The sequence below is a fragment of the Anomalospiza imberbis genome, chromosome 9 (genome assembly GCF_031753505.1).
Source record: "Anomalospiza imberbis isolate Cuckoo-Finch-1a 21T00152 chromosome 9, ASM3175350v1, whole genome shotgun sequence".
In the NCBI taxonomy this organism is placed as follows: Eukaryota; Metazoa; Chordata; class Aves; order Passeriformes; family Viduidae; genus Anomalospiza; species Anomalospiza imberbis.
In genome coordinates this window covers 30,173,907-30,200,065 of record NC_089689.1, presented here as the reverse complement: position 1 = coordinate 30,200,065, position 26,159 = coordinate 30,173,907, and the positions used below count along the sequence as shown (strand labels likewise).

The 26,159-nt window shown below is 52.3% G+C and overlaps 1 protein-coding gene across 4 annotated transcripts in view; it reads right to left on the bottom strand.

Annotated features, from left to right (window-relative positions):
• The window catches only part of PDE4B (phosphodiesterase 4B), a 182,534-nt gene that overhangs the window by 67,777 nt on the left and 88,598 nt on the right, over positions 1-26,159 (bottom strand). The window contains exons 1-2 of one of the 4 annotated variants that reach the window (XM_068199012.1): positions 24,674-24,880; positions 24,262-24,558 (exon numbers count right to left, since the gene is read on the bottom strand). The exons of 2 other annotated variants lie outside the window; for them this stretch is intronic. In XM_068199012.1, coding sequence (XP_068055113.1) covers positions 24,262-24,308 — 47 coding nt within the window. In that variant the 5' untranslated portion in view covers positions 24,309-24,558; positions 24,674-24,880. Of the gene's footprint in view, positions 1-24,261; positions 24,881-26,159 lie in introns of those variants that run through there. One more of the 4 variants, XM_068199011.1, reaches the window with a different exon arrangement.

The window sequence follows — 26,159 nt, the reverse complement described above, 5'->3', positions numbered from 1 at the left end:
GGGATGGGCCCTAGCCCAGGCAGTCCTGTCTCTGAGCAGTGCGGAGCTGGGAAGGAAGGCGGCCTTTCCCTGGATGTCTCTCCAGACTCCCCGTGCCGGCTCTCCGGGGATGGGGAGCAGGGGGCGCAGGGAGGGCAGAGCCGGGAGCAGGATTTCCCGCACAGCACGAGCGGCGGGGCAGCTGCAGCTCCGCTCCCTGATCCCTCTGCATCCCGAAAGAAGCCAGCGCCTCAGGGAAGCGAGAAGGAAGGAGACAGCAGGTGGCAGGAGTTAGCTGCGAGCGGGCACCGGCCCTGGACCTGTGCAGAGCTGTGCCTGAGCCGCGGTAATGAGCAGACAACGGCGAGCCAGGAGAAATCATTGTAAAACACAGCGAGGCTTCGTGAGTCACCCTGCAAACAAAGGGAATTCGTAACAGCAGCCCCCGACTGCTCAACTGCTGCAGTGTTACTGTAACAGCCACAGACAGAGAACCTCCCGAGCTGGAAGCGACTCACGGGGACCATCGATCCACCTGCTGGCCCCGCACAGACACCCCCAATCCCACCCCCGGCACCCCTGGCAGCGCTGTCCGAACCTCCTGGAGCTCTGGCAGCTCGGGGCCGTGCCCATTCCCTGGGGAGCCTGGGCAGTGCCCAGCACCCCCTGGGGGAAGAACCTGTCCCAAAATCCAAGCTAAACCTCCCCTGACACAGCTGCAGCCGTTCCCTGGGATCCTGTCGCTGGTCACAGAGGATAAATTGGTGCTGTCCCTCCACTGCCCCTCGGGAGGAGCTGCAGACCCTGGTAAGGCTCCCCTCAGTCTCCTCCAGCAGGAACAAACGCAGTGCCCTCAGCCGTTCCTCGTATTTCCACTCCAGACCCTTCACCAGCTTCAGGAACCGATGTCCCTGGATTAGTATTGCCCACCAGTAGTCTTGGAACGTGGTAAAATTTGGCAAGAAGATTGAGAAACAGGGATGCACCACGATTTGGATGTAATTCAGTCATTCGAGTCGTCACTGCCAGTCAAGTGGTTTCCATGAGAGCCACACAGCCCCACAGTTTGCTCTGGAGTATGAAACACAAACACATTCCAGCCCAGCAGACCAGGCAGGCTCAGGGATTTTTGTTTATGTTGGGAATTTACACTTTTCCCGAGGATGATAGCACTGACTCTCCAAGAAGGTTCACCATCTGCTTTGCCTTCCTAGAGTCATTCCTGAGGACATTACTCCCCATCTCCCAACTACAGTACCACCTTCATGATATCAAATGTTTCCAAAATATTTCCAGAGGTTTGGGTAGGCTTTGTTAATTATAAAGCTCTTTTTTAAGATTCGTGAGTCTCACCAAGACATCCCTCAGGATTGTGAAAACATAAACAAGGAAAAATGCTATTCCTTCCACTGCCTGGCCGCTCTCTAATGCAGTGCACCTGCTCCCCATTATCTGAACAGCTTGCTGCTTTTCCTAAATAATCCCCCATGTGGAAAGGCCTGTGCTTGAAACCATCAGCACTTAATGGCCCAGGATGGGACACATGGAGCTGAGCACAGCCCTGGCAGGGGCACAGGGCTCCCTGGGGTGACAGCTCACAGCTCCACAGGCACTACTGACCTTCTCCCACTTAGGGAAATCACTGCTACTCTTAGGAACCCCTAAGAAGTTCAAATCCCGCTGCTGGGTTTGTCCCTCATGTGGCTCCTGACTTTTATCCAGGTGAGGCCCCACCTGCAGAGCTGCCCCAGCCCTGGGCTCCAGCATCAGCAGGACCTGGAGCTGCTGGAGGGAGCCCAGAGGAACCCACGGAGCTGCTGCAGGGCTGGAGCCCCTCTGGAGCCAGGCTGGGAGAGCTGGGGGTGCTCACCTGGAGAGGAGAAGGATCCAGGGAGAGCTCAGAGCCCCTGGCAGGGCCTGAAGGGGCTCCAGGAGAGCTGCAGAGGGACTGGGGACAGGGCAGGGAGGGACAGGACACGGGGAATGGCTTCACTGCCAGAGGGCAGGGATGGATGGGACATTGGGAATTGGGAATTGTTCCCTGGCAGGGTGGGCAGGGGCTGGGATGGAATTCCCAGAGCAGCTGTGGCTGCCCCTGGGTCCCTGGCAGTGTCCCAGGGCAGGTTGGACACTGGGGCTGGAGCAGCCTGGGACAGTGGGATGATTTTTAAGGTGCCATTGAAGCCAAACTGGTCTGTGGTTCTGTGATCCCACTACCTCCAGAGCTCAGTGTCCCCACACAAAGGCAGCAGCCCCTGCAGCCCCTCCCAGCGCTGTCACAGCTGCCTGGCACAGGAGCCCGGCAGCACTGACTGAAGTGTTTGTAACAGAAGCTGTCAGCTGCTGCTAAACACATCATTAAGCCTCTGCGTGTATCCAAAAGCAAAAATATGTGTTTACTTGACTTTGTAATCTCTGAATAAAGAAGTTCAAGGCCAGGTCGGACAGGCCTTGGAGCAAACTGGGCAGGTGGGAGGTGTCCCTGTCCTTGGCAGGGGGTGGCACTGGATGATCTTTAAGGTCCCTTTCAATCCAAACCATTCTGTGACTTTAATTCACTCTCTGTTTCTGTTCTCCTCAGTGGCTATAACAGAAACAGAACAACCAGAGCCCCTGCCCTGCTCACACCTGGAGCCCAAAACAGACCCAAGACCTGCTGCTGCTCCCTCTGCAACCCAAATCCACCTTCAGCAGAGCCCCGAGGTAAAAATGAGTCCCCAGAGCCCTCCCGGCTCGCAGAACTCATCCAGCAGCACCCTGGGGATGCTCCTGGCTTGCACAGCAAACATCAGGGACTGCATCCAGCCCCGTGCTGGGTTGGAGCAGCCACCAGGAGATGGCTGGAAAAGTACAGCGGGAGGTAAAAATGAGTTTGGACTCTCTCTTAGCACAAAGGGCTCCAAAAAACGTAATCCTTTTAATGTTTACTACAGATAAGCAGCTCAGCATTATCCTGTAACAAGTGAACATTGTGGGCTTGTTTTAAGTCCCCCGAAGAAGAGATCCTGAGTGCTAAAATCCAGTTGTTATTTTTCCAAATGTACATCCTGGGCTATTTTATCCTCTTCCAATGATTTTCTGCCATTAATGTCTGGAAAATGCAAGGCACAGTCAAACAAAGCAGACACCCCGCCTCTATTTTTACTTCCAGAGCTTGGAAAGACATATGGATGTGAGTGTGATCATTCCCAACACGGGCAGCAATGCCATTTCCTAAGGGCTTTTTCCTCCTGAAAATATTCCAGCTAACAACTGACGGAGCAGCTGCTTCCCTTCCTACCCAGCTAAGGTGTAACAAGGTATGAACAGCACAGGTGCCCAGAGCAGCTGTGGCTGCCCCTGGATCCCTGGCAGTGTCCAAGGCCAGGCTTGGAGCAGCCTGGGACAGTGGGAGGTGTCCCTGCCCATGCCCAAGACCAGCTTGAAGGTCCCTCCCAATCCAGCCCATCCCAGGATTCTGTGGTGCCTCTCCCTGTGCAGCACTGACAGCTCTGCTCACCCTCCAGGTGTTTCTGCCCAGCACCTCCACCCACCCACGGCTCACCGGCACCGAATCTCCAGCACCAGCTGTGCTTTTGCTGCATGGAAGAACCCAGCTGAGTCTCCCCAAGGGAAAGCTGCGCCTTTTCCCTGCTGGAAAGTTCTGGAATGGCTCGTGGCTGGGGGACAGGTGGCACAGTGACAGCAGGGTGCCCCAGACCCGGGATTTTGGCAGCACCTGCTCTGTGACACGCTGCTGTCCCACGGCACAGATGTTTCCATTTGAGGCACAGGGCAGTGTTCAGCCCAGCCTGGCCCGGCTGCTCTGCTCTCTTCAGTGTCACTTCAGCTTTCCCAGCTTTCCCAGCTCCAGCCAAGCCCTGTAGCATTTCTCAGACTGTCTCTCCCAGTCCACAGCACATGGATGTCGGAGGCTGCCTGCGGCGGCCTGGCTCATGACACAGGGACACTGGTGTCTTCTGGTGGGGCTCCAGGACACCTTCCAGCCCTTCTGCCTCTGAACAAGCCTTGATCCCTGCCCAGAACCAGCGTGGGAGGATAATTCCACCCAGCAAGTGGGAACACGGGGTCCAGCCCTGCCTTTCTCCCACTGGGATATTACTGGCAACAGAAGGGGAATTCCAGTCCTATATTCCAGTCCTTTTATTGATGCATCTTCAAGGATCTCCTACCCCTCTAAAGTACGCCTCTAACTCCCTTCCCAGAGCCAAGCCTTCAGCAGAGGTTTCCAGGGTCCCTTCCACAAATGCCCCGTGCTTCCAGCACACAGGAAAGCATTGCTGGATCCCCACGGAGCTGGAGCTTCGAGAGGCTGCTGGCCAGAGCCAGGCTTTATTCCATCCTGCCCTTAAACAGAGATCCTGGCACGACTCCAGAGGCACTTTTACCTTTCCAAGCAGGGGGGAAGCTCTGAGCTGCTTCATTCTGTCCGGCCCCACTTCACAGAGCTCCTCTCATCTGCTGTCAGCCACACTGGAGACAGGAACAAAGTGACAACCGTGGTGACAACTTACAGACACCACAGAGTTTCCATTTCACCTGAGCTGAACAGGCAGCCTTTGAGGTGGAAGATTTACACATTTCCTGCATTAATGTTTTACATTCCCCCAGCCCTTCCACGGTATCCAAAAGTCCAGCAGTTGGGCGCGTGGAAAGCTGCTGTGCTCGGAAATGCATCCAGCCTTTCCAGTTGATTCATGGAATAATTATTTGACCTGGTTTTTGGATTTATCTCCATAATTGGGATCCGTGGAGCCTGTCAGTAAAAAGGCAGTGAAATGTCCTAAGATGGTATTCAGATCTTTAAATCCTTTGGAGACTTGGCTTTTAACAATAATTAATCCAGCTGGGTATATTTCAGCAAAATTTTCTTCGCTTCACATCTCTCAAATGCCTGCAGTCCCCATCTTTCCTATCCACGGGAACGGACACTGCGATAGCAAATGTCGGAGCCACGGATGTGATTCCAAGGGCAATCTTTTTTAGAGCTCTCATTGATCATCTCAGGGCCAGCAGAAGCTCCACGCAAAAGTTGCGTCATCCAAATCGCGAGCATCTGCCACCTGCTGCTGTTTGAGGGGGAAATCGGAGAGATGGAAAGTCCTGGCCCTTTGGCACAAAGTGTTTGCTCTGTCTGAGGGGTTTGGCACGTGGATCACAGCATGGTTGGGAATGGCATCTGCTGTTCCCCCACACAGGGGTGTCACAAGTGCCTGAGGCAACGGCCACCAAAGGAAACGGGATCTTTGTGCTGAAGGACAACGCTGGTGTAAAAACAAGAGGGGATAAAATGGACAGGAATGAACTGAGGTTGGAAATCAGAGGGAAATCTGTGCCTCGAGAGCAGCCAGAGCACTGAACAGCTTTCCTGTGGGAGTGATGGGGGTAAACACCAACTTGATGCTATTTCTGGTGGGATTATTAGTGCAACTCATGAAACATTGCTCCAGGGAGATCCTAAAGGCCCTTCCAGGGCCTGAAGGGGCTCCAGGAGAGCTGGAGAGGGTCTTGGGATAAGGAATTGTTCCCTGGCAGGGTGGGCAGGCCCTGGCACAGGTGCCCAGAGCAGCTGTGGCTGCCCCTGGGTCCCTGGCAGTGCCCAAGGCCAGGCTGGAGCAGCCTGGGACAGTGGGAGGTGTCTCTGCCATGGCAGGAACGAGATGAGCTTTAAGATCCCTTCCAGTGCAAACCATTCCATAATCCACAATTCTGTGAAATGCCCAGCCCAGCTCGCGTGCAGGCAGAGCCAGGGAATACAAAGCCTGCCAGCCCAGACAGTATTTCCATAAATTTGCATTTTTCCCAAGGCCAGTGAGGCGGAAGGGACAGCTCTGCCTGCCCGCACTGCCTCCCCTCCTCCTCGGGCAGCTGCAAAACAAAAGGGGGGAAAAGAGGGTCGAGTAAAACGCCAGATTTTAATTTTCTGCTGTTAAATCACATGGGCTACAATGAGCTTTAATCACTCAGGACAGCAAACTGGATTTAGCAGAAGGAAAAGCTTCTCCAACGTGGAAAGAAGTCAGAGGTGGTGAGCAGCAAGAACAAAACCTTTTAAAGGAATGATTGTGAGGAAAAATCCAGGCAGGGCAAACCTCCTGCAGCACATTTCATGTGGTTTGTGCCAAATGGTGGGGTCAGGCAGCAAATCAAACCCTCTTGGGATGATTTCGTTGATGTGAAAACAGATGGAGTGCTGCTGGCACCCAAAATATCATTTAATAACACTGTTAATGTTCCCTAGACCTGCAAATCCTCTCCAGACCTGCTCCAGGGCTCATTTTGATCTTCCTTAATTAATGATCCCTCAGAAGCTCTGTTTCATGTTGAAAATCACTTGCTGGAATCACTGTTTTGGAGTCACTTCCTCCAAACCATGAAGCTTTTCAAAAGAAATAAGAGATGTGGGGGCACTGAGCAAAATCAGCCCAAAACTAAACCCTGAAACAAGTCATCGAGTCCAGGAGCATCAAACAACACAACAAAGCAGCCACAGCCACTAGGAAATTTGGGATAAATAGGAGCAGAGCACTTGCTATGATCAATTAATGCTTAATTACACAGAAGGTGAAGTTTGCAGTGTGAGTAAGCACAAATGTGTGGGCCTGGCACAAAATCATTGTAACTGATTGCAGTTACAGCTTCATTCCTGAGCTAATGAGCAGCGAGCCATCCTGGGTGTTTTGGGGTATTGATAAAGGGTTTGACCTGAGCTAATGAAGAATGAGCAGGCGGAGGTAATCGATGGCCAAAGTGGAGCCTTTTAAAAATATTGACTCACCGTGTGGAAACATTTGGTGTGGTGGGACCTGGGGAGAGGAGGCACTGAGGGGTCACTCCCAGGGGGGGAAGAGATGTTGGAGTGCACTGATGGAACACAGCAGAGAAAATACCTGGAATTAGTGAGACACTGACCAGAACACCTGAAATTACTGAGGATTTAGTGAAAACACCTGGAACTGGTGGTGATTTAGTGAAAACACCTGAAACTGGTGAGGATTTAGTGAAAACACCTGAAACTAGTGAAGATTTAGTGAAAACACCTGAAATTAGTGAGGATTTAGTGAAAACACCTGGAACTGGTGGTGATTTAGTGAAAACACCTGAAACTGGTGAGGATTTAGTGAAAACACCTGAAACTGGTGAGGATTTAGTGAAAACACCTGAAATTAGTGACGATTTAGTGAAAACACCTGAAACTAGTGAGGATTTAGTGAAAACACCTGAAACTAGTGAAGATTTAGTGAAAACACCTGAAATTAGTGAAGATTTAGTGAAAACACCTGAAATTAGTGAGGATTTAGTGAAAACACCTGAAATTAGTGAGAAGCTGATAAAAACACCTGAAATTAGTGGGGATTTAGTGAAAACACCTGAAACTGGTGAGGATTTAGTGAAAACACCTGAAACTGGTGAGGATTTAGTGAAAACACCTGAAATTAGTGAAGATTTAGTGAAAACACCTGAAACCAGTGAGGATTTAGTGAAAACACCTGAAACTGGTGAGGATTTAGTGAAAACACCTGAAATTAGTGAAGATTTAGTGAAAACACTTGAAATTAGTGAAGATTTAGTGAAAACACCTGAAACCAGTGAGGATTTAGTGAAAACACCTGAAATTAGTGAGAAGCTGATAAAAATACCTGAAATTAGTGGGGATTTAGTGAAAACACCTGAAATTGGTGAGGCTTTAGTGAAAACACCTGAAAGTGGTGAGGATTTAGTGAAAACACCTGAAACTGGTGAGGATTTAGTGAAAACACCTGAAATTAGTGAAGATTTAGTGAAAACACCTGAAACCAGTGAGGATTTAGTGAAAACACCTGAAACTGGTGAGGATTTAGTGAAAACACCTGAAATTAGTGAAGATTTAGTGAAAACACCTGGAACTGGTGGTGATTTAGTGAAAACACCTGAAACTGGTGGTGATTTAGTGAAAACACCTGAAATTAGTGAGGATTTAGTGAAAACACCTGGAACTGGTGGTGATTTAGTGAAAACACCTGAAACTGGTGAGGATTTAGTGAAAACACCTGAAACTGGTGAGGATTTAGTGAAAACACCTGAAATTAGTGACGATTTAGTGAAAACACCTGAAACTGGTGAGGATTTAGTGAAAACACCTGAAATTAGTGAAGATTTAGTGAAAACACCTGAAACTGGTGAGGATTTAGTGAAAACACCTGAAATTAGTGAAGATTTAGTGAAAACACCTGAAACTGGTGAGGATTTAGTGAAAACACCTGAAATTAGTGAAGATTTAGTGAAAACACCTGGAACTGGTGGTGATTTAGTGAAAACACCTGAAACTGGTGGTGATTTAGTGAAAACACCTGAAATTAGTGAGGATTTAGTGAAAACACCTGAAACTAGTGAGGATTTAGTGAAAACACCTGAAATTAGTGAGGATTTAGTGAAAACACCTGAAATTAGTGAGGATTTAGAGAAAACACCTGAAATTAGTGAGAAGCTGATAAAAATACCTGAAATTAGTGAGGATTTAGTGAAAACACCTGAAAGTGGTGAGGATTGAGTGAAAACACCTGAAATTAGTGAGAAGCTGATAAAAACACTTGAAGTTAGTGGGGAGCTGCTGGGAACACCTGCAGCTGGTGAGGAGCTGTGGGAATAGATGGTGCCAGACCTTTCAGCGGTGCTATAGAACAAGTAGCAATGGCCCCACACTAAAACACAAATTCCACCTGAACATGGGGAAGAACTTTGCACTCAGGGTGGCAGAGCACTGGAACAGCTGCCCTGGGAAGTCATGGAGATATTCCAAACCCACGTGGATGTGTCCCTGTGTCACAGCTCTGGGTGACCCTGCCTCCAGCAGGATCCATCTCCCTCTGTCCTTGTCGGGCCAGCCCTGCGTTCTCAGGTCAGGAGATGTTTGTGGCACTGTGTGGATGTTCCTGGGGCTGGCTGCTGGCCAGTGCCAGCCCTGACAGCCTCTGGGAACCGTCACCGTGCAGAGGCAGGGTGAGAGGCAAACAACGGGACTGTCCCGATAGCCCTCAGCCAGAGTCCAACGTGACACTGCCTATTAATACCCCGCAGAACAGCTGACCCAGGGGACAGCAAATGCCACGCAGATAGCCAGGGCCTGCTGGTCATCATGTGAGCAGCAAACAAGATAAGGAGAGCGCAACAAAACCCTCGTGTCAAAGCCTTCTGTGCTGAGCACTCGGGCAGAACACGGGCTTTGCCTTGAGCCAAGGTGCTGCCGTGTTTGGGCAAGGGAGGCTGTGCAGGGCTCAGTTCCCAGCGTGTGCCAGCCTGGGAAGCTGGGCAGGACTCGCCCTGCTCAGGTGAGAGATTCATTGCTGCTCACAACACGTCCATGATGGCTTTTTACTGTGCTTTTGCAAGGAATGTTCTCTGGGATTGAACCTAAACCCAGCAGCGCTTCTCCGTGTGCTGTTAACTCGCCGCTCACAAACCCAAATTCTGGCTAAACTTGTACCTGCAGTGAGCAAAGGCACGATGAACCCCAATCCTTTTTCATGAGGGGGAAGCAAAAAGCCACTGAGACAGGCTGAGAATGTAACCATGGCCACACTGGTGGCTCTGGTCCCCCTGTGACTGTCCTGGGGTGGCAGAGAGGCAGCAGGGCCACCTCAGGCTCACCTGCTGAGGGCAGCTCCTCTCGGGCTGATGGAGCAAACTCCCTCCAGCAGCAAGACCTGAAAGCTGGGTGCCTGCAAGACATCCAGAGCTGACCTAACTCCTAAAGCACAGCAAATCTGTGCAGTAGGAAACATAACCCAGCTCCCGACCGAGTGGAATGGCTGAGTTAATAAACCCTGGTGCTTCATCCCAGCAGAGGCTCCTGCAGAGCTCCTTCCTCACAATCATCTCAATGGATCCATGCTCCTTGAACCTCTTCCTGGCTCAATGGGGCCATTGAAGCCCAGAATAGCTGGACTGCCTGTGCTGCATCCTCACAAGAGGATGAGACTCTTGCTGCAGTCTCAGAAAGAAAAATCACTTAGCACAAATCAGCTCTTTTAAAACCACTGATTAAATAGATATTCACAAGGCAGAGCACAATGGTTTGGATGGAGCCATTGCAACCCATTACACAGCTCCTCATTCATGCCCAGGAGAGCTTTTCCTTTGCTTCTCCAATAGCAGGAGAGAAAAAGAAGCCACGGGAAAGATATTAAATTGCATAAAAATAGGTGACAGGCAAATTTACAAACTTGGAGAAGCAGAGAGAGACAGGATTTGCCTGGCAGTCCTGGCTGCCACTGTCCCCAGCTGGGAGCCTGGAGTCCTGCAGCACCAGCCCGAGAAACTCCACCTCTTCTGAAGGGAGGATGGAATTCCTGAGTTTATTGAAGGGTCGCATGAGGGGCTGCTCAACACTCAGAAACTCCATCTCTGATTCTGTAAAGATCCATGGAGCTGCTGCAGGGCTGGAGCCCCTCTGGAGCCAGGCTGGGAGAGCTGGGGGTGCTCACCTGGAGAGGAGAAGGATCCAGGGAGAGCTCAGAGCCCCTGGCAGGGCCTGAAGGGGCTCCAGGAGAGCTGCAGAGGGACTGGGGACAGGGCAGGGAGGGACAGGACACGGGGAATGGCTTCACTGCCAGAGGGCAGGGATGGATGGGACATTGGGAATTGGGAATTGTTCCCTGGCAGGGTGGGCAGGCCCTGGAATAGAATTCCCAGAGCAGCTGGGGCTGCCCCTGGATCCCTGGCAGTGCCCAAGGCCAGGCTGGAGCAGCCTGGGACAGTGGGAAGTGTCCCTGCCAGGGCATGGAGGGGACAGGATGATTCCATGATTCCATGATTCCATGGAATGTTCCCCCTGCCTGTGGCAGCCCCAGCCCCTCCCAGCCTGGATGAAGAACTGACCTTTGTCAGCCACACACAATTCATCCTCCACAGCTGCTGTGCTGCCTGGTCAGATCTCATGGAAGGTGACAGCTGTTGAGTTTCTGAGAGCTTTGACAATTTTCCTCGGGAAAACATGGTTGGTTGGGTTTTGTTTTTTTTTTTTTTTTTGTTTTTTTTTTTTTTTTCTGCCAGAACCCACTTTTTAATACTTTTAATCTGAAATAAACCCATCATATTCCATCTGTCATCAACTGGGCTTTCATTCCTGGAGTTAAACTGGTCTGGGAGAGCAGCAGTGAGGGCAGAGTTTAATGGAATAATTCTTACACTGCACAATTTGGATGCAGCAAAGCAAAAGGGGGTCAGCTTGTTCTTCCAGCCTCCACTCCAAACAATTTAATGTCTTTATGGATGAAAAATGTCGGCAGCCTTTTGTGATCTGAGGGAAACTGGGACATTCAATACAGCCCCACATCGAGCCTTCACTCACACACCTCGATTCCTTCAGCCAATATTTATTCTCTGGATTTTCCAGAGTTCTTTTATGCACTTAAATGGAGAGACACAGACAGAGCCTCTCCTTCAGAGCCACTCTGCCCCAGTAAATCTCTGAGTGTGTAAATCCTGAGTGTCCCTGAGTGCCAACAGCTGGGGCGCAGCTGCTCCCTCTGCTCCCAGCGCCCCACAGCCCCGGGGGCTCCGTGGCCCTGCCGAGGTGGTCACAGGGGACTGGAGAATTTATCCAGCACCAGGACTGAGGTGGGATCACACAGAGCCTCGGGATCTGCCCCTCGCTCGGGGCCACCAGGGAAGGTTTGTTTAGGAGAACAAGAAGATTTTGGTCCCGAAACCGGTGTCAGACCAAAGTGCGTCACTCACGGAGCCTCTCTGTGCACTCAGCCCTTCCCTGCCCGGCTTTGCAAGGCTCAGCTCAGCCGCCAAAGCCCGCAATTTTCCCTGGCGTCAGCCTCGCCGTGAAATCGTTCCCGATCCTTGAGAGGTCACCGGCCCCAACGCCGCCGGGCTTCGGGGAGCCGGGAAGGGCTGAGGTGCTGGGAATTCTCCTTCGGCTCACACAGGGGTGAGCTGCAAGAAATCCCCGCCTGCGCTTCCTCCGGCTGCTGCGGGATCTGCCCCTGGCGCTTTTCCCGGGGAAGTTCGTTCAGGGCTCAGCCTGCCCGGTTCCCATCCCCCAGTCCCACCCAGCCCACCGCTCGGCCCAGGCCAAGGAATGTTCCAGGGCTTCCTGGAGCTGGACACGGGCGGGCAGGGACACTGAGCCACTGATCGCAGGGCTGGGAGAAGGCACTTGCAGGGGGAATGGCTCCCAAAAAACAAGAGCAAGGACCAGGGACTCTGAGACCATCGGGAATGGGACGGCTCCCTCCTTATCCACCTGGGATATTGGGAACATTTCTTCATGGAAAGGTTCTCCAGCCCTGGCACAGCTGCCCAGGGCAGGGGTGGAGTCCCACTCCCTGGAGAGATTTAAAATCCCTGCGGGTGTGGCACTTGGGGATGTGGGGCAAGGTTGGACCCGATGGGCTGAGAGGGCTTTTCCAACCTAAACCACTCCGTGATCCTACATGATCTTGGGGGAAAAAAAGTCTGATTACTTGAAACAGCCAACAGGAGCTCAAATTATGCACCTGAGACAGACCCATTCCATCACCACCTTCAGATTTTGAATTAATCTCTCCTTCCAAACTCATTGCTAAACCATCTTTAAATGTCTCTTCCTAAGGGAGTGATAAAAAGTGACCAGCAAAGTCAAAACAGAGCATAGGATGAAGATTAGAGCCAAATTATCCACGATCAGTGTAAGAATAATAGACTTCCCTAAGATAACTGGACACTGAAATGTGATTTAGAGCTTTCCAAGAGCTCTGCCAGCTCACCCTCCGTGTGGCTTTTGGAATACTCAGGCTGCGATGAGTTTATAACACAGGTCTAAGATTATAAATCAAAGAATGTGGCTTTTTGCTCTTTTATCGGGGATTAAAACTAAGAAATATTTATCCAACCCCTCAGCAAAGCACGAGTGGAGCCTGTCAGGAGCCAGATCCCCAATTCCCTGCCTTTGCTCTCCTGGATGCCACGGAGCAGGATCCTGATCCTGGTTCCACCGAGCGGTGGAGGTGGAGGATCTGCTTCCCACAGGGCTGGAAAGGGACACACCGGGCTGGAAACGCTGCTCCAGAGCCCCGGGGGCTGTGGGTGGCACCAGGAGCGCCCCCAGCTCCTGTTCCAGGAGCCTCGGAGAGGGTTTCACACCCACTTTCCTCTCTTTTTTAGGAAAAAGGGTTTGCCAATAATCTTCTCTCACTTGTGGGATGAGCAGGCACGGGCAGTGCCGGCTGTTTATGGGAACAAGGAGAGCTGGGGGAGGGCAGCACTCCCTTTCTCCCTACAAACCCTGCCTCTCCTCATCCCTCTCTGGGATGAGCCAGCGTCTGGGAGGCATGAGGACAACTCCAACAGCTCCAGACCCAGCCCTTCTCCCACCCAACGAGCCGGGAACTCCCACACGGAATTCCCCTCCTGCCAGCTTCCAAGGCCGGATGATTTCATCCCAAACATTTGTTTATAAGCTTCCAAACCAGTAAATGATGAGCAAAACAGTTTCACCAAAGGAAAAAAAAAAAAAAAAGAGTGAAGTTTGTGCAAAGCCATCCCCGCTAAAGCCAAACAAAACAAACATAAAGAAGGGAAGATCGAATCTCTCCCTTCTCCTCACGTTAAGTCATTCCCAGGATTTCATCTGAAAATCCAGGAGTGTGCTGCGAGGATTTTGTAATTACAAACCAATAAGAGAAATCATCCAGGAGGAATAATTACATAATTCCTAGCTGAACTGGCTGCTCGGAAGAATTCACAGCCTGGAAGAGCTGTAATAAATAGCTCCTCATCTCCTGGCTGCTGCTGCAGCTGATGAGTCACGGCTGTTCCCGGGATGCGATCCCAGAATATCCTGCTCCTGTGTGTGCTGCATGGAAAATCAGCCAGCAGGGGCTCGCTGCTCAGCGGAACAGCTCTGGGTCAGCACTGATGTGGCCGTGCCAGAAAAACAGAGCTGGGCAATGTTGTACTGGATGTGGGGAAGGGGAATATTTCACTGGAGTTCAGGGAACGGGGCACGCCCGGCCTGGAGGGCTTTGCTGCCATCCCACAGGATTGGCACGGCCTAAACTGACCCCAGGGGGGTTCAGGGAAAGATTCCCAATCCCACACTTCTGTCCTGGCAGCAGAGGAGATCCTCCTGCAGTAAAACCATCGGGAGAGAGAAAAATAGCCATGGAATCAGGAAAACATAAGGGACCAGGTCCAGGGATGGGACACAGGGAATCCATCAGGAAGAGACTGTCGAGGCTGGGAGAGCTGGGAATGCCCAGCCTGGAGAGGAGAAGGATCCAGGGAGAGCTCAGAGCCCCTGGCAGGGCCTGAAGGGGCTCCAGGAGAGCTGCAGAGGGACTGGGGACAGGGCAGGGAGGGACAGGACACGGGGAATGGCTTCACTGCCAGAGGGCAGGGATGGATGGGACATTGGGAATTGGGAATTGTTCCCTGGCAGGGTGGGCAGGGGCTGGGATGGAATTCCCAGAGCAGCTGGGGCTGCCCCTGGATCCCTGGCAGTGCCCAAGGCCGGGCTGGAGGGGTTTGGAGCAGCCTGGGACAGTGGGAGGTGTCCCTGCCCAGGGTGTCCCTCCAGCAGGGGTGGAACTAGGGGATTTTTAAGGTCCCTCCCAATCCAAACCAGTTTGGGATTCTATGATAATGCACAAGGAGAGGCATTTTATTCATCCCACAAGGAAACTTGGGATGTTCCCAGTGCTCTTTGCAGTGAGTGTGTTGGAAGGTGAAGGCAGCAGCTGCACTTTGAGATGTGCATAAACACCAGGAGATGAAAGAGCAGAACCTGTTTGGAAATGAGGTTGTGACGTCAGATGGGGAAAGGCCTTTCTAAGCCCTGTCATTCTGTCAGTCTCCCCCACTTGGGGATCTGTCCTACAATTCCCAAAGAATCCTGATATTCCCTGAGAGTGGCAAACACATCTTGCTGAGGCACACAAGGCCAGAGAACACATGCAGGTAGCTAATAGCTAATTACAAAGGTATAGGGATTTTAATTCCACTGTGGAATCCCAGACTGATTTGGGTTGGGAGGGACCTTAAAAATCATCCCATCCCACCCCTGCCATGGCAGGGACACCTCCCACTGTCCCAGGCTGCTCCAGCCTGGCCTTGGGCACTGCCAGGGATCCAGGGGCAGCCACAGCTGCTCTGGGCACCCTGTGCCAGGGTCTCACCTCCCTTCCAGGGAACAATTCCCAATTCCCAATGTCCCACCCATCCCTGCCCTCTGGCAGTGAAGCCATTCCCCGTGTCCTGTCCCTCCCTGCCCTGTCCCCAGTCCCTCTGCAGCTCTCCTGGAGCCCCTTCAGGCCCTGCCAGGGGCTCTGAGCTCTCCCTGGATCCTTCTCCTCTCCAGGGGAGCACCCCCAGCTCTCCCAGCCTGGCTCCAGAGGGGCTCCAGCCCTGCAGCAGCTCCGGGGGTTCCTCTGGGCTCTCTCCAGCAGCTCCAGGTCCTGCTGATGTTGGCCCCAGGGCTGGGGCAGCTCTGCAGTGAGGCCTCACCTGAGAGGGCTCCTGCAGGTCCCCCCAGCCCTGCCTCGTGCTGGACCTGCCTCGTTTGCTGCTTCCAGCCCCGAGCTCCTGAGAGCTGCTCTGCCTTCCCAGGAAAGACGTCAGTGCTGCCCTAGATACCGAGGCTGCTGCTCCACACGGCCCTTCCCAGACTTCCACCTTATTTCTCATGTCATTCCCAGCATTTTTGGGTTCATCCTCATTTCACCTTTCCTGCTACCCATGTCCAGCCCTTCTCAGCTCCCTCTCCTTCTCCAACCTTCCCACCCCAGGAGTCCTCCTCATCCCCCTGCAGATCAGCATCCCTCCCAGCTGGGTGATCCCAGGCTCCTGGAGCTCCTGTCCTCGTGGGATCCCATGGATGCTCCTCATGGATCGCCCACTCCCACCGTCAGCTCCCAACCCCAGCTCCCTTGAGAACTCCAAGCTGTGTTTCGTGCTCTCCTAAAGCCATAAACATCCTGTCAGTCAAAGGCAGCTCCTGTCCCGTTCCCTGCCTCCCAGGAAGGATCCCACCCACCCCAGCTGCTGTGCTTGGCTCCTGCTGGGGCTTCCCAGCGTGGCCCAAACCCCTGGAATCCAAAAGCTCCAGATTCCCCTTGGAATCTGCTGCTTCCAACAGGGCAAATCTGCTTTTCTGACAGCTATCCATGGCGAAGTTTAATCCTGTGGGAGCAAGAATCCCCACCACTACCTGGGCTTCTTTTCCAGCCATATTTGCTTTTCCCAGTCCTCTGGTTTTTCTGTATTCCTTCCCCAAAAAAAATCATCAAATAATGCAGTAATTCCAGGAGTTTATATCATCAACCCACCATGTTTCATCCATGGCTCCTAATGATATTTTACAAAGGAAGGCAACCCTTTGGATTAGTTCACTTCAGTCCCATTTCACCAGCAAACCTACACCTACGGCCTCCATCTCAGAAAACAGGGACAAACATCAGGCTGGAATATCCTGCAGCTTGCAGGAACACAGAGCCTCATTCCCTCGCAATGAGTGGGAGCACAGCCTGGGACGTTTCCTAGAATCCCCCAGTCCCTGTGATCCAGCAGGTCCCTGGGAAGCAAAGGATATGGAAGGGAATTGCCCTAATCCCAAATTCCACATGTGCCATTTGCATTACAGCCCCAAATTTCCTGCTGATATCCAATCCAGGCAAGCCTAAACAGCAAGAAAACAAAATGTGGGAATGTTCCATCAGAAAAGTGGGAATTTTCATGAAGTTTCAGGGCTCTGGTAACCACTACAGAATTAGGTTTAGTCTTGCTGCTCCTTACCGGAATTGTTCAAGTTTATTTGGAATTAACATAGAAATACAGACACCTGAGGGAGCACAGCAAAAATTCCTTAAAACATCCCACTGCAATCCCAGGGATGATGCCAGAGCCGGGTCAAGCTCCCCCTGATCGGGATGGAATCTGCCTGGAAAGTTCCTGGAGAAACAGAGGTGGTTTCAGCAATAACGCAGGAGCTGATTTGGGATAAACCCAGGAGCTGATTTCAGGATAAACCCGGGAGCTGATTTGGGATAAACCCAGGAGCTGATTTGGGATAAAGCCAGGAGCTGATTTGGGATAAACCCAGGAGTTGATTTGGGATAAATCCAGGAGCTGATTTCAGGATAAACCCAGGAGCTGATTTGAGATAAACCCAGGAGCTGATTTCATGATAAAACCAGGAGCTGATTTCAGGATAAACCCAGGAGCTGATTTGAGATAAACCCAGGAGCTGATTTGAGATAAACCCAGGAGCTGATTTCAGGATAAACCCAGGAGCTGATTTGGGATAAATCCAGGAGGTGATTTGGGATAAACCCAGGAGCCGATTTGGGATAAACCCGCAGCGAAGCCGCAGTACCCCAGCCCCACCTGCTCTTTCCGAGCTCAGCAGCCTGCAGGCTCTGGTTTATTTTGATTTCTCTCTGTAAAGGTTCCATTTTCCACTTGGCAGGAGAGCCCAGGGCTGGCCAGGAGCAGTCTCCTCCCGAGGAAGCACCCGCGGCTGACTCAGGGATGGTCCTTGGGAAGGGAATCCAAGCGTGGATGGGGGTCCCTCCAGCATCCCAAGGGACTCTGCGGGGCCGGGGAGAACCAGGAGCACCCTGGGCTGTGGGAGGTGTCCCTGCCCACAGGATGAGCTTTAAGGTCACTCCCAAGCCAGGCCATTCCCGGATTCTGGAATGCCTGCTGGTGGTTTCATCCCAATCAGGGGCATCCAGTGGGTTTGCAGAGCTCTCCTGATGCCCTTCCTTGCTCTCCAAGCTCTGTATCCTAGGCTTTTTCCCCTCATCACCAGGGTGAACAAACTCGGGGATTTAATTTTCCATAGTGCTACAGAGAGTGAAGATAATTTGATTTATCCCTACACGATTTTCCCCTTCCCTGCCGTGTCCTGAGACCTCATCCCGGCCACGTTTCCCCCACTAATTCCCATTTTCCCAGCATTTCCCAGCCCCGTGGGGGCTGAGGAGATGCTGTCCTGTGCTCAGAAAGGTTGGATGAGCTGGGACAATCCCTGAAAAGCCACAGGATCTGTGGGATGAGGCCTCCCGGCAGGAATCCATCAGCTCGGTGTCACGGGCTGGTTCCCGCGGAGCTCCTCTGCAGCATTCCCACATTGAGACAATTAACACGTTTTTCCCAGGCTCTTCCTTCCAACAAAAAGCTAAAAAAAGCGAAACTGCTCTGAAAGGCTCGCAGGCATTTTCTGCCCTAGAATTTAGAGTTACATAAAAAAAATGAGACTTATAAATAAGAGTTTACATTGCAAGAACAACAAAATCACTCAAGTAATTGGAGCTGGTGAGAAGCACACCCTATAAAATGATGAATAGACCCTATAAAATTATTATTAGACCCCTTTTTAAGCCAAGCAATAATTTTGCCACTTCGAAATCTGCTTTTTTCCCCCCGGAATAAAATGGAAACTCCAGCATTTAAGGAGCAGTGTTAGCACTTTACCGCACCCCTAAGAGGGCTGTTGTTAATTGTGCCGGACAAAGGCCATTCCCTGGATGCCGGGGAGGTTTTTCGGGAGCAGCCCGGGGCTGGAGCGGTGCCAGGGCAGGGCTGGGATGTGCGGATGCTCCCATTCCGCCGCTCCATTGACGTCAGCCGGAGCTTTCAGAGCAGCCCCGCACGTCTGAACTCGGCAAGGAAAGGCTGGAAAACCTGGCGGCTCCTCCAGCAGCAGCGCAGCCAGCGGGGTTTCTCTCTCCCGAACCTTTTGCTGGTTTGTTTGCCTCCCTTCACACCCTTCATCGAGTTCTTCAATCAGTCAAAAGGAGATTAAAATAAGCAGCGAGGGTCAGCCCCAGCTGCCTCAGCCTCAGCTCCTGGGATGGGAGGATTTTCAAGGCTCTTTCCAGCCCTCACCAGGCTGGGATTCTGTGATAAAGTGAACCAAGACAATGCAAATGCTGTGAAGGACACTTTGTGTGCTTCCAAAGGGGATGGAATGGCTCTTTGCTCTGGAGTTCACATGGTTTAGGGAATGATTTTCCAGCCTTGATTAAAAAAAAAAAAAAAAAAAACAAAAACAAACATTTCGTGGTGCATGGAATGAAGGTGTTCTGTGATATAAGCTGGGCCACTTCCAGCTCAGGATATTCTGTGATTCCAGGATTCTATGCCATCATTCCATGATTCTATTATTCCACGATTCCACCATTCTAAGCTCCAGAGCCTTTCTTTCTGTAGTGGCTGCCCTCAGCATGAGCAGCAAAGACGTTCCCTGTCCGGTCCCAGAGCTCAATCCCTCCGCCAGAGCCCGGAATTCCCAGGGCAGTGGGAACAGCAGAGGGATGATGATGCTGATGATGATGATGGGTTTGGGATTGCAGTTTGGAGGGAAAGGTTTTTCATCACCCCTGGGTTCCTTTGAGAAGTCCTGAGGAGGCTCCTGTGGAAGTCAGGACAGGGAAAAGCACCAGAAAATCCTTTGTTTAGTTCTTAGGATTAAACTTGGGCTGAGCTTCGGGCCTGGGGAGCAGAGGGAATTCCCAACATCCACCTGCCCTGCTCTCTGTTGGGAAGGGAACTCAGACAAAGGGGGCAGCTGGATTTATCCTGTGCAGAAGAACAGCAGGTACCTGGGAATGTGGCCCAGCCCCTGGAAAAGCTCTTCCATTATTCCCACCTTCCAAGGGGATAAATTGCAGGGGCCTGGCTCAGCGGGAGCGGGGAGCTGCTCTCAGGATGGCAGAGCTGGAAACCAGAAGCTGTGCAGGCCGTGTTTAAACAGAACAATTCACTGAACTTTGGGTTTCTTTGTGTGTGACAAACTCCAGGTCAGCAGGAAGCCCAAATTTCCCTTATTAAATTTCTCTTCTTTCTGCTGGAAAGAAGAAAAGAAACCCCTTTTCCATCGTGGTGCTGGCTGAGTGCCTGAGATTGCCTAATCTGCCAGGGAATTGGAGCTAAAAGAAATCCATATCCCAGTTATTAGCCCCAGGAGAAGAGGGTTAGGAAAGAAATCCTGATCAGGCTTTCAGAACAGGAATCTCATTCCTAAACCTGCTAAGATGTGAGAGTGGAAAAAGCCCCAAAACTTCTTAGAAATGCTGAGAGCTGAGTTTGCATTCACAGGATCCTGGAATGGCTCAGCCTGGAAAAGGCCTCAAGGATCATCCCATCCCACCCCTGCCATGGCAGGGACACCTCCCACTGTCCCAGGCTGCTCCAGCCCCAGTGTCCAGCCTGGCCTTGGGCACTGCCAGGGATCCAGGGGCAGCCACAGCTGCTCTGGGAATTCCATCCCAGCCCCTGCCCACCCTGCCAGGGAACAATTCCCAATTCCCAATGTCCCACCCATCCCTGCCCTCTGGCAGTGAAGCCATTCCCCGTGTCCTGTCCCTCCCTGCCCTGTCCCCAGTCCCTCTGCAGCTCTCCTGGAGCCCCTTCAGGCCCTGCCAGGGGCTCTGAGCTCTCCCTGGATCCTTCTCCTCTCCAGGTGAGCACCCCCAGCTCTCCCAGCCTGGCTCCAGCCCTGGGGCATCTCCCGGGCCTCTTCTGGAGTTGTTCCAGCAGCTCCAATTCCTCCTGGAGTCACATGAACCCAGGGAAGTCATCCTGGGGCTGCCTGCTCCTCCCTGGCTGTCACCTTTCCCAAGGAATGCTCACTGGAGACACCAAAGCAGGCTGGGGAGCAGCTCCTCCATCCTGAGGGGTCTCTGCAGCCAGGGAAGACTGAGACTGTGCCCCCTGGACAAGGCAAGGAGCAGCAGGAGGAGGAGGAACAGCCTGGAAAACCAGCTCTGTGTGCATGACAGGCAGAGATGTTCCTGAACTCGGCTGAAAAGTTCCCCATCCCAATGAAGCTACCCAGACTCTTTCCCTGGAAGGGAAGATAATGAATGGAAATATGGAAATGTAAATACGTCAGGAGCAGCCTCTAACTTTTACCTTCTGCCTTTCAAAAGCAGCAGGAAAACACAGCCAGGAACGACTTGAAAAGACCCAGCCTGAGGAGAAGGGAAAGGTCACTAAATACCAAGCCCTTGCTCCACCAGAAGCCCTCCACATCCAGCTCCCCACCAGCCAAACGCTCCCAATTAAATCCCATCGCTTGCTCCCCAGTTCCCTTCCAGGCAGGCATTGTCTCTGCTGCAGACACAGCGAGCTCTTTGTGCTACCTCCAGGCACTTGTGAGCGCAGGAGAAATATTTGGCCTCTCCTTTTCTAAACTGTGCCTACAGACTTCAGAGTTCTGTCTCTCAAATCTACCTGCTGCATATAAATCATCGCCTTGTTGGAAATCCTGCCTATTTATAGGAGGCTGCGGAATTAATCCGTCAGGAAAACCAAAATGGTTTAAGATCCACCTGAAATCCATGGAAATAAGGTGACTGGAAGGTTTAACCCACAGATCTGCAGAGTGTTAATTCCCAGAGCAAACCTTGAGTATTCTGAAAGTCAATATAAAAATCAACGTGAAATTTGTCCATGAAGTGAGGGGGGATTGGGCTCTGCTCCCAGGGAACGGTGACAGGACAACAGGAGACAGCTTCAAGTTGTCCCAGAGGAGGTTTAGATTGGATAGTTGGGAAAATTTCTTCCTTTCCTGGCACAGCTGCCTGGAGCAGGGGTGGAGTCCCCACGCCTGGAGGGATTTAAAAGCCCAGTGGATGTGGCACTCGGGGACACGGGTGGTGTAGGGGGGTAGGGTGTAGGGTGGTGTAGGCGCAGGGGGACTCGGTGGTCTCAGAGGGCTTCTCCAACCTCAGTAACTCCATGATTACGGAAAACGTTATGGAAAACCCCTCCAGCCTCACATCCAAGTGCCACATCTCAGCCTGAAGCAGGGCAGCAGAGGGAGGCAAGGTCAGGGTGACTCCTGGTGCCCTGGTTATCGCTGCACTGATAAATCTGTTTGTATTCCAACACAAAGATATTCCTGCCACTCCAGCTGCTATCTGGGAGCTGTGCAGCAGCTCTCCAAGATTCCTGAGCTGTCAGAAATCCTGGGATCTGGTCCCACCACTTCACCTCAGGACAGAGTTTCTGCTCCCCCCTCTGCCGAAGTTCAACCACTGCAGCTCCAGGGGCCAGCCCTGAGTTTGGGGCCATCCTCGTGAACAGCCACGGATTCCCCCCATTGCTCCAGCAGGAACTGCTGTGCTGGTGCAATCCCAGCCTCCATTTCCCCAGATGAGTTCCAAGCCCCATTCCCACCCCTGAGCACAGAGCAGAGCCCTCCCCTCTGCGGCCCAAAGCTGCAGTGACCGAGGCCCCACACTGTCCACGAGGGGATGGAAGCCAGCAGCTCCTCTCCTGGACCTGGGGGAGAACGTGGAAGCTAGAGGTCATCCATGGAATCATGGAAAGGTTTGGGAGACCGAAAGTTCATCTAACCCCACCCCTGCCATGGGCAGAACTCCTTCCCCTAGGCCAGGGGGAAGATCCAGTTTGAGATTTCCTTTTGGATGATGGGACAGAGGAGGGAGATGCTCTGAAGAAGCCCAAAACATTTATTCCAGAGGAAAGGAATCCCTGAAGACATTTCAGCCAGGAATTAATGAGTTCAGCCCCTGTGTGGGCTCTGAACAGCCACCAGGAGCTTACACAGGTGTGGTTTAGCAAGGCTCAGCCTGACTCAAGCTAGGCCAGCACAGGGTGGAGAACTGGCTTTGTTTTCACCTGGGCACAGGTGAAGTGAATTTTCTTGGGATAACTTTATTCCTTCATAAATCCACACCCTGCCTAGGCTCCCTTTGAGCTGCACAGTTCCCATCACCTGAAACTTCCCTGACTGATCCCGTGGCTCTGATCTGTCCCAGCCCCACTCCTGACAATCTCCCCTGCTGGGACTTGGGGCTGCTCAGGGTTTGTTTCAGTTCCTAGAGCTAAAATGATTTCTGTTCTCCTGCAGCCACAGAAATGGGGTTCTCCTTTCTCCAAGGGAAGTGCTTTTCCCCCATAATTTCCTGGGCTCTTTGGGCATTGATTTTGTCCATAATTAATGCACAAGGTCTCTCCCCTTCCCTTCATTTGTAAATCTGACAAATCAATTAGCACTTCCCATCCAATATCCCACTTTCTTGGCTTATTCGGGCTCCTCCTCAGGAGGAACTAAACAAACCAACAACTGCCCCTGCTAAACCTCAAGGGGAAGCCATGGGAAAAATCCCAAGATAGGTTGGGTTAGAAAGAAATGTTGGGAAGGAATTCTTCCCTGTGAGGCCCTGGAATGGATTTCCCAGAGCAGCTGTGGTTGCCCCTGGATTCCTGGAAGTGTCCAAGGTCAGCTTGGAGCAGCCTGGGATGGTGGAAGGTGTCCCTGGATGGAATGAGATGATTTCCAACCCAACCCATTCCAGGATTCCGTAATTTTAATACAGGCCCTGCATTTTTCCTCTTCTCCAAGCATTCCCCTTCCCGTTCTCTTATCCCTGGAACTGCACATGAGAGGAGCAGGACGTGCTCTGGAGAACCCAATCCCTCCCCAGCACCATTCCAAGGCTCAGAGCCTTGGATATTTATAGAAATTTGTTTCTGTTTTATTTATATATTCATATATCAGAGGATATTTTTATTCCTATACACAAATATTGACCTGTAGGTTGATCCCCGAGCCACGGTTAAACGATTAAAAACCATAATGAGATTACAGATAATAAATTCTGTGTAAAACCAGAATATTTGTGTGTAGGTGAGATCACAGAATGCAGGATTTGAAGAAGCAGGATATAAAATTATCTCTAGATTCCCACAGATTCCATAGATTATCCACACTGGAAGACCACATGGATCACACCAGCCAAAGACTCCAGCCCTGAACTCCACCAGCGGATCTTTACCTAGAAAATGAGGTTTTGGTGCCATCTCCCAGCCCCAAGCTGGGAAATGCCTCTGGAATTCCCCTGAGCTCTCGCTGGCCCCCTGGCCTGGCCCGAGCAGCAGCTGCTCCAGCTGCTCATTAAAATGCAACAGGGAGAAGGTGCCGAGGTGGCACCATGGAACCGCTCCAGCCAAGGACGTTTTAGGGACTCATTAATTTTTAAAGGAAAATGGAGGTTCATAAACACCTGAGAAGGAAAACAAACCAGGACAACGGGAAATTTTCCATCGCTTCGCACCTTGTCCCCACAGTCCCCGCTCGGAGGCGTCGCGAGGGTGCCTCAGATCAAACTCTGAGCAGGGAAGATCAGAGAAGGAAATATTCAGCAAACCCATAGCTCCGGGAACCCCCTTATCCATGCTCCCATCCAGCAGCTGCTTCTCAGCCGGGAAAAATCCTGATTTCCAAGTTTTGTGCCCACCAGAAGCACTGTGATCTGGACAAACCCATGGCATACTCACCAAATCCACGAATGGCGGCGATTGGGTAAAATATTAATATTTAACATCTTCCCAGCTGATCCTTCTCCTCTGTCATCCGAAAAGAGTCAGGACATGTCCTGCCAATTCCCAGCTTGGGTCCCTCTGGAGCTGGCTCAGTGGCACGGAGATGCTTCCAGGAGTTTTTATTCTTTGGGATTACATGGCAACTCCCCTTGCAGGTGGATGCCACTTTCCAGAGGAATGCAAATGCCTTGGCAAGCAAAAAGTGGGGGTGCCTGTGGAACAGCCTCTATGGACTCCCAAATTTCTTCATTTCTAGCAGGAGAAAGAAAAAATAAATCTATTTCTGGCACCCCCTCTTTGACTGCAGCTTCCTGCTCTCATTTGTAAAATCCCTTCCAACGATCCTGAGACAGAGGGGGAAAAAAACCTTTCCCGAGCTGCAGCAACATCCCCTTTTTGCCGTTCCTCCTTTCCAGGTCACATCCCTCCTTCCTCCGGAGCCGAGGCAAAGTTTTGTGACGCTGCAGAAGCCCCGCTGGCGGGTCCCTCCCGCGGAGCATCCACAGGGATGAGATCCCGGGCTGCCGCAGGGACGCAGCTCCAGGTGCGGGGTTACGGGCAGCAGGGAGCGGGCTGTGCTGGGAAAAGGCCTGGATTGTCCATCCCGCCCGAGCAGGAGCGGCGGGGACGCCTCCAGCTCCCTGCCGGGGTCACTGCGAGCGCAGAGGGGAGTGCTCCGCGCTCCTGTCACTCCCTCTGTCGCCGCTGTCACCCGGGCGCGGGGCTGTGCCGCCCAGCCCCGTCCATCCCCGTCCAGGTGCCGCTCCTGCGGGAAAATCCCGGCAGCGGGACCGCGCCAGCCGCAGCCTCGCCCCGCGCGGCGCCGGCGGCTCCGTGTGTGCGTGTGTGCGCCTCGCTCTCTGCATAAAATGGAATTTTACAAGATTTACAAGATCTAAATCCCGCCGCTCCACATCAAACCCGACGCGGCTCCCTGGTGCAGCGAGACGTCAGGGGTGGGTGGGAGATGGGGCCGCATCCGCCCGGGAGCCGCTCCCGAAATTCCGGCCCCCCCCGCGCCCCCGCCGGAGCCGGGAGGGGACCCGGGGACAAAGGCAGGGCTGGGAGAGCCCAGGATGGAGGGAGGGATGGATGGAGGGGTGGATGGAAGGGAAGCAAACCGCGCTGGACCGGGAACGCTGGCAGGGCTCTGCCCCACCCGCGCCTTGCGGGGGTGACAAAGGGGACCCGAAGGCGCCTCCTCCCCTCGGGAAGGACAAAGTTCGGCGGCACCGGACGCGCAGCACGCACCGGAACGTTTTCCCTTCGCCGGGTTTGTTTGTTTGTTTGTTTTCCCCCTGAAGTCTCCAGACGTTTTCACCTTGACAACCAAAGGAAGGGATTTTATCCATCAGCTGGAATCGAAGGTGTCGGGAAAGGGGGATAAAGGGGATTTGTATAGGGGATGGATAAATGGGGTTTTATAGTGATGGATAAACGGGATTTCTATAGGTGATGGATAAATTTCACCAGCCATCAGCGATCCATAACATTCCCTATTCCCAAAGCAGCAGGAGGGGACAGCAGGGGACAGAGCAGGGGTCACCCCACGGATCTCAGCGGATCCACAACCCAAGCCCCCCTCCCTGCAGTTAACTCCGAGCTGGAAAGGCAGAACGAGGAGCTGTTTCAGCAATTAAGATGCCAAATCCAATCTAAAAATCCAGGGAAGGGGGAGAGTGGCAGTGTCATTCCATCCTCACTCAGACTCCCCAGCTGCTCTGACACATTCAAAGCTCAGGAAAAGCTTTTCCACACTGGAAAAACTGTGTGGTTCTCTCCTCTGACTGGGAGATGAGACATAAATCCTTATTTTTATTCTATTGACGTTATGGATAAAGAGATACAAAACT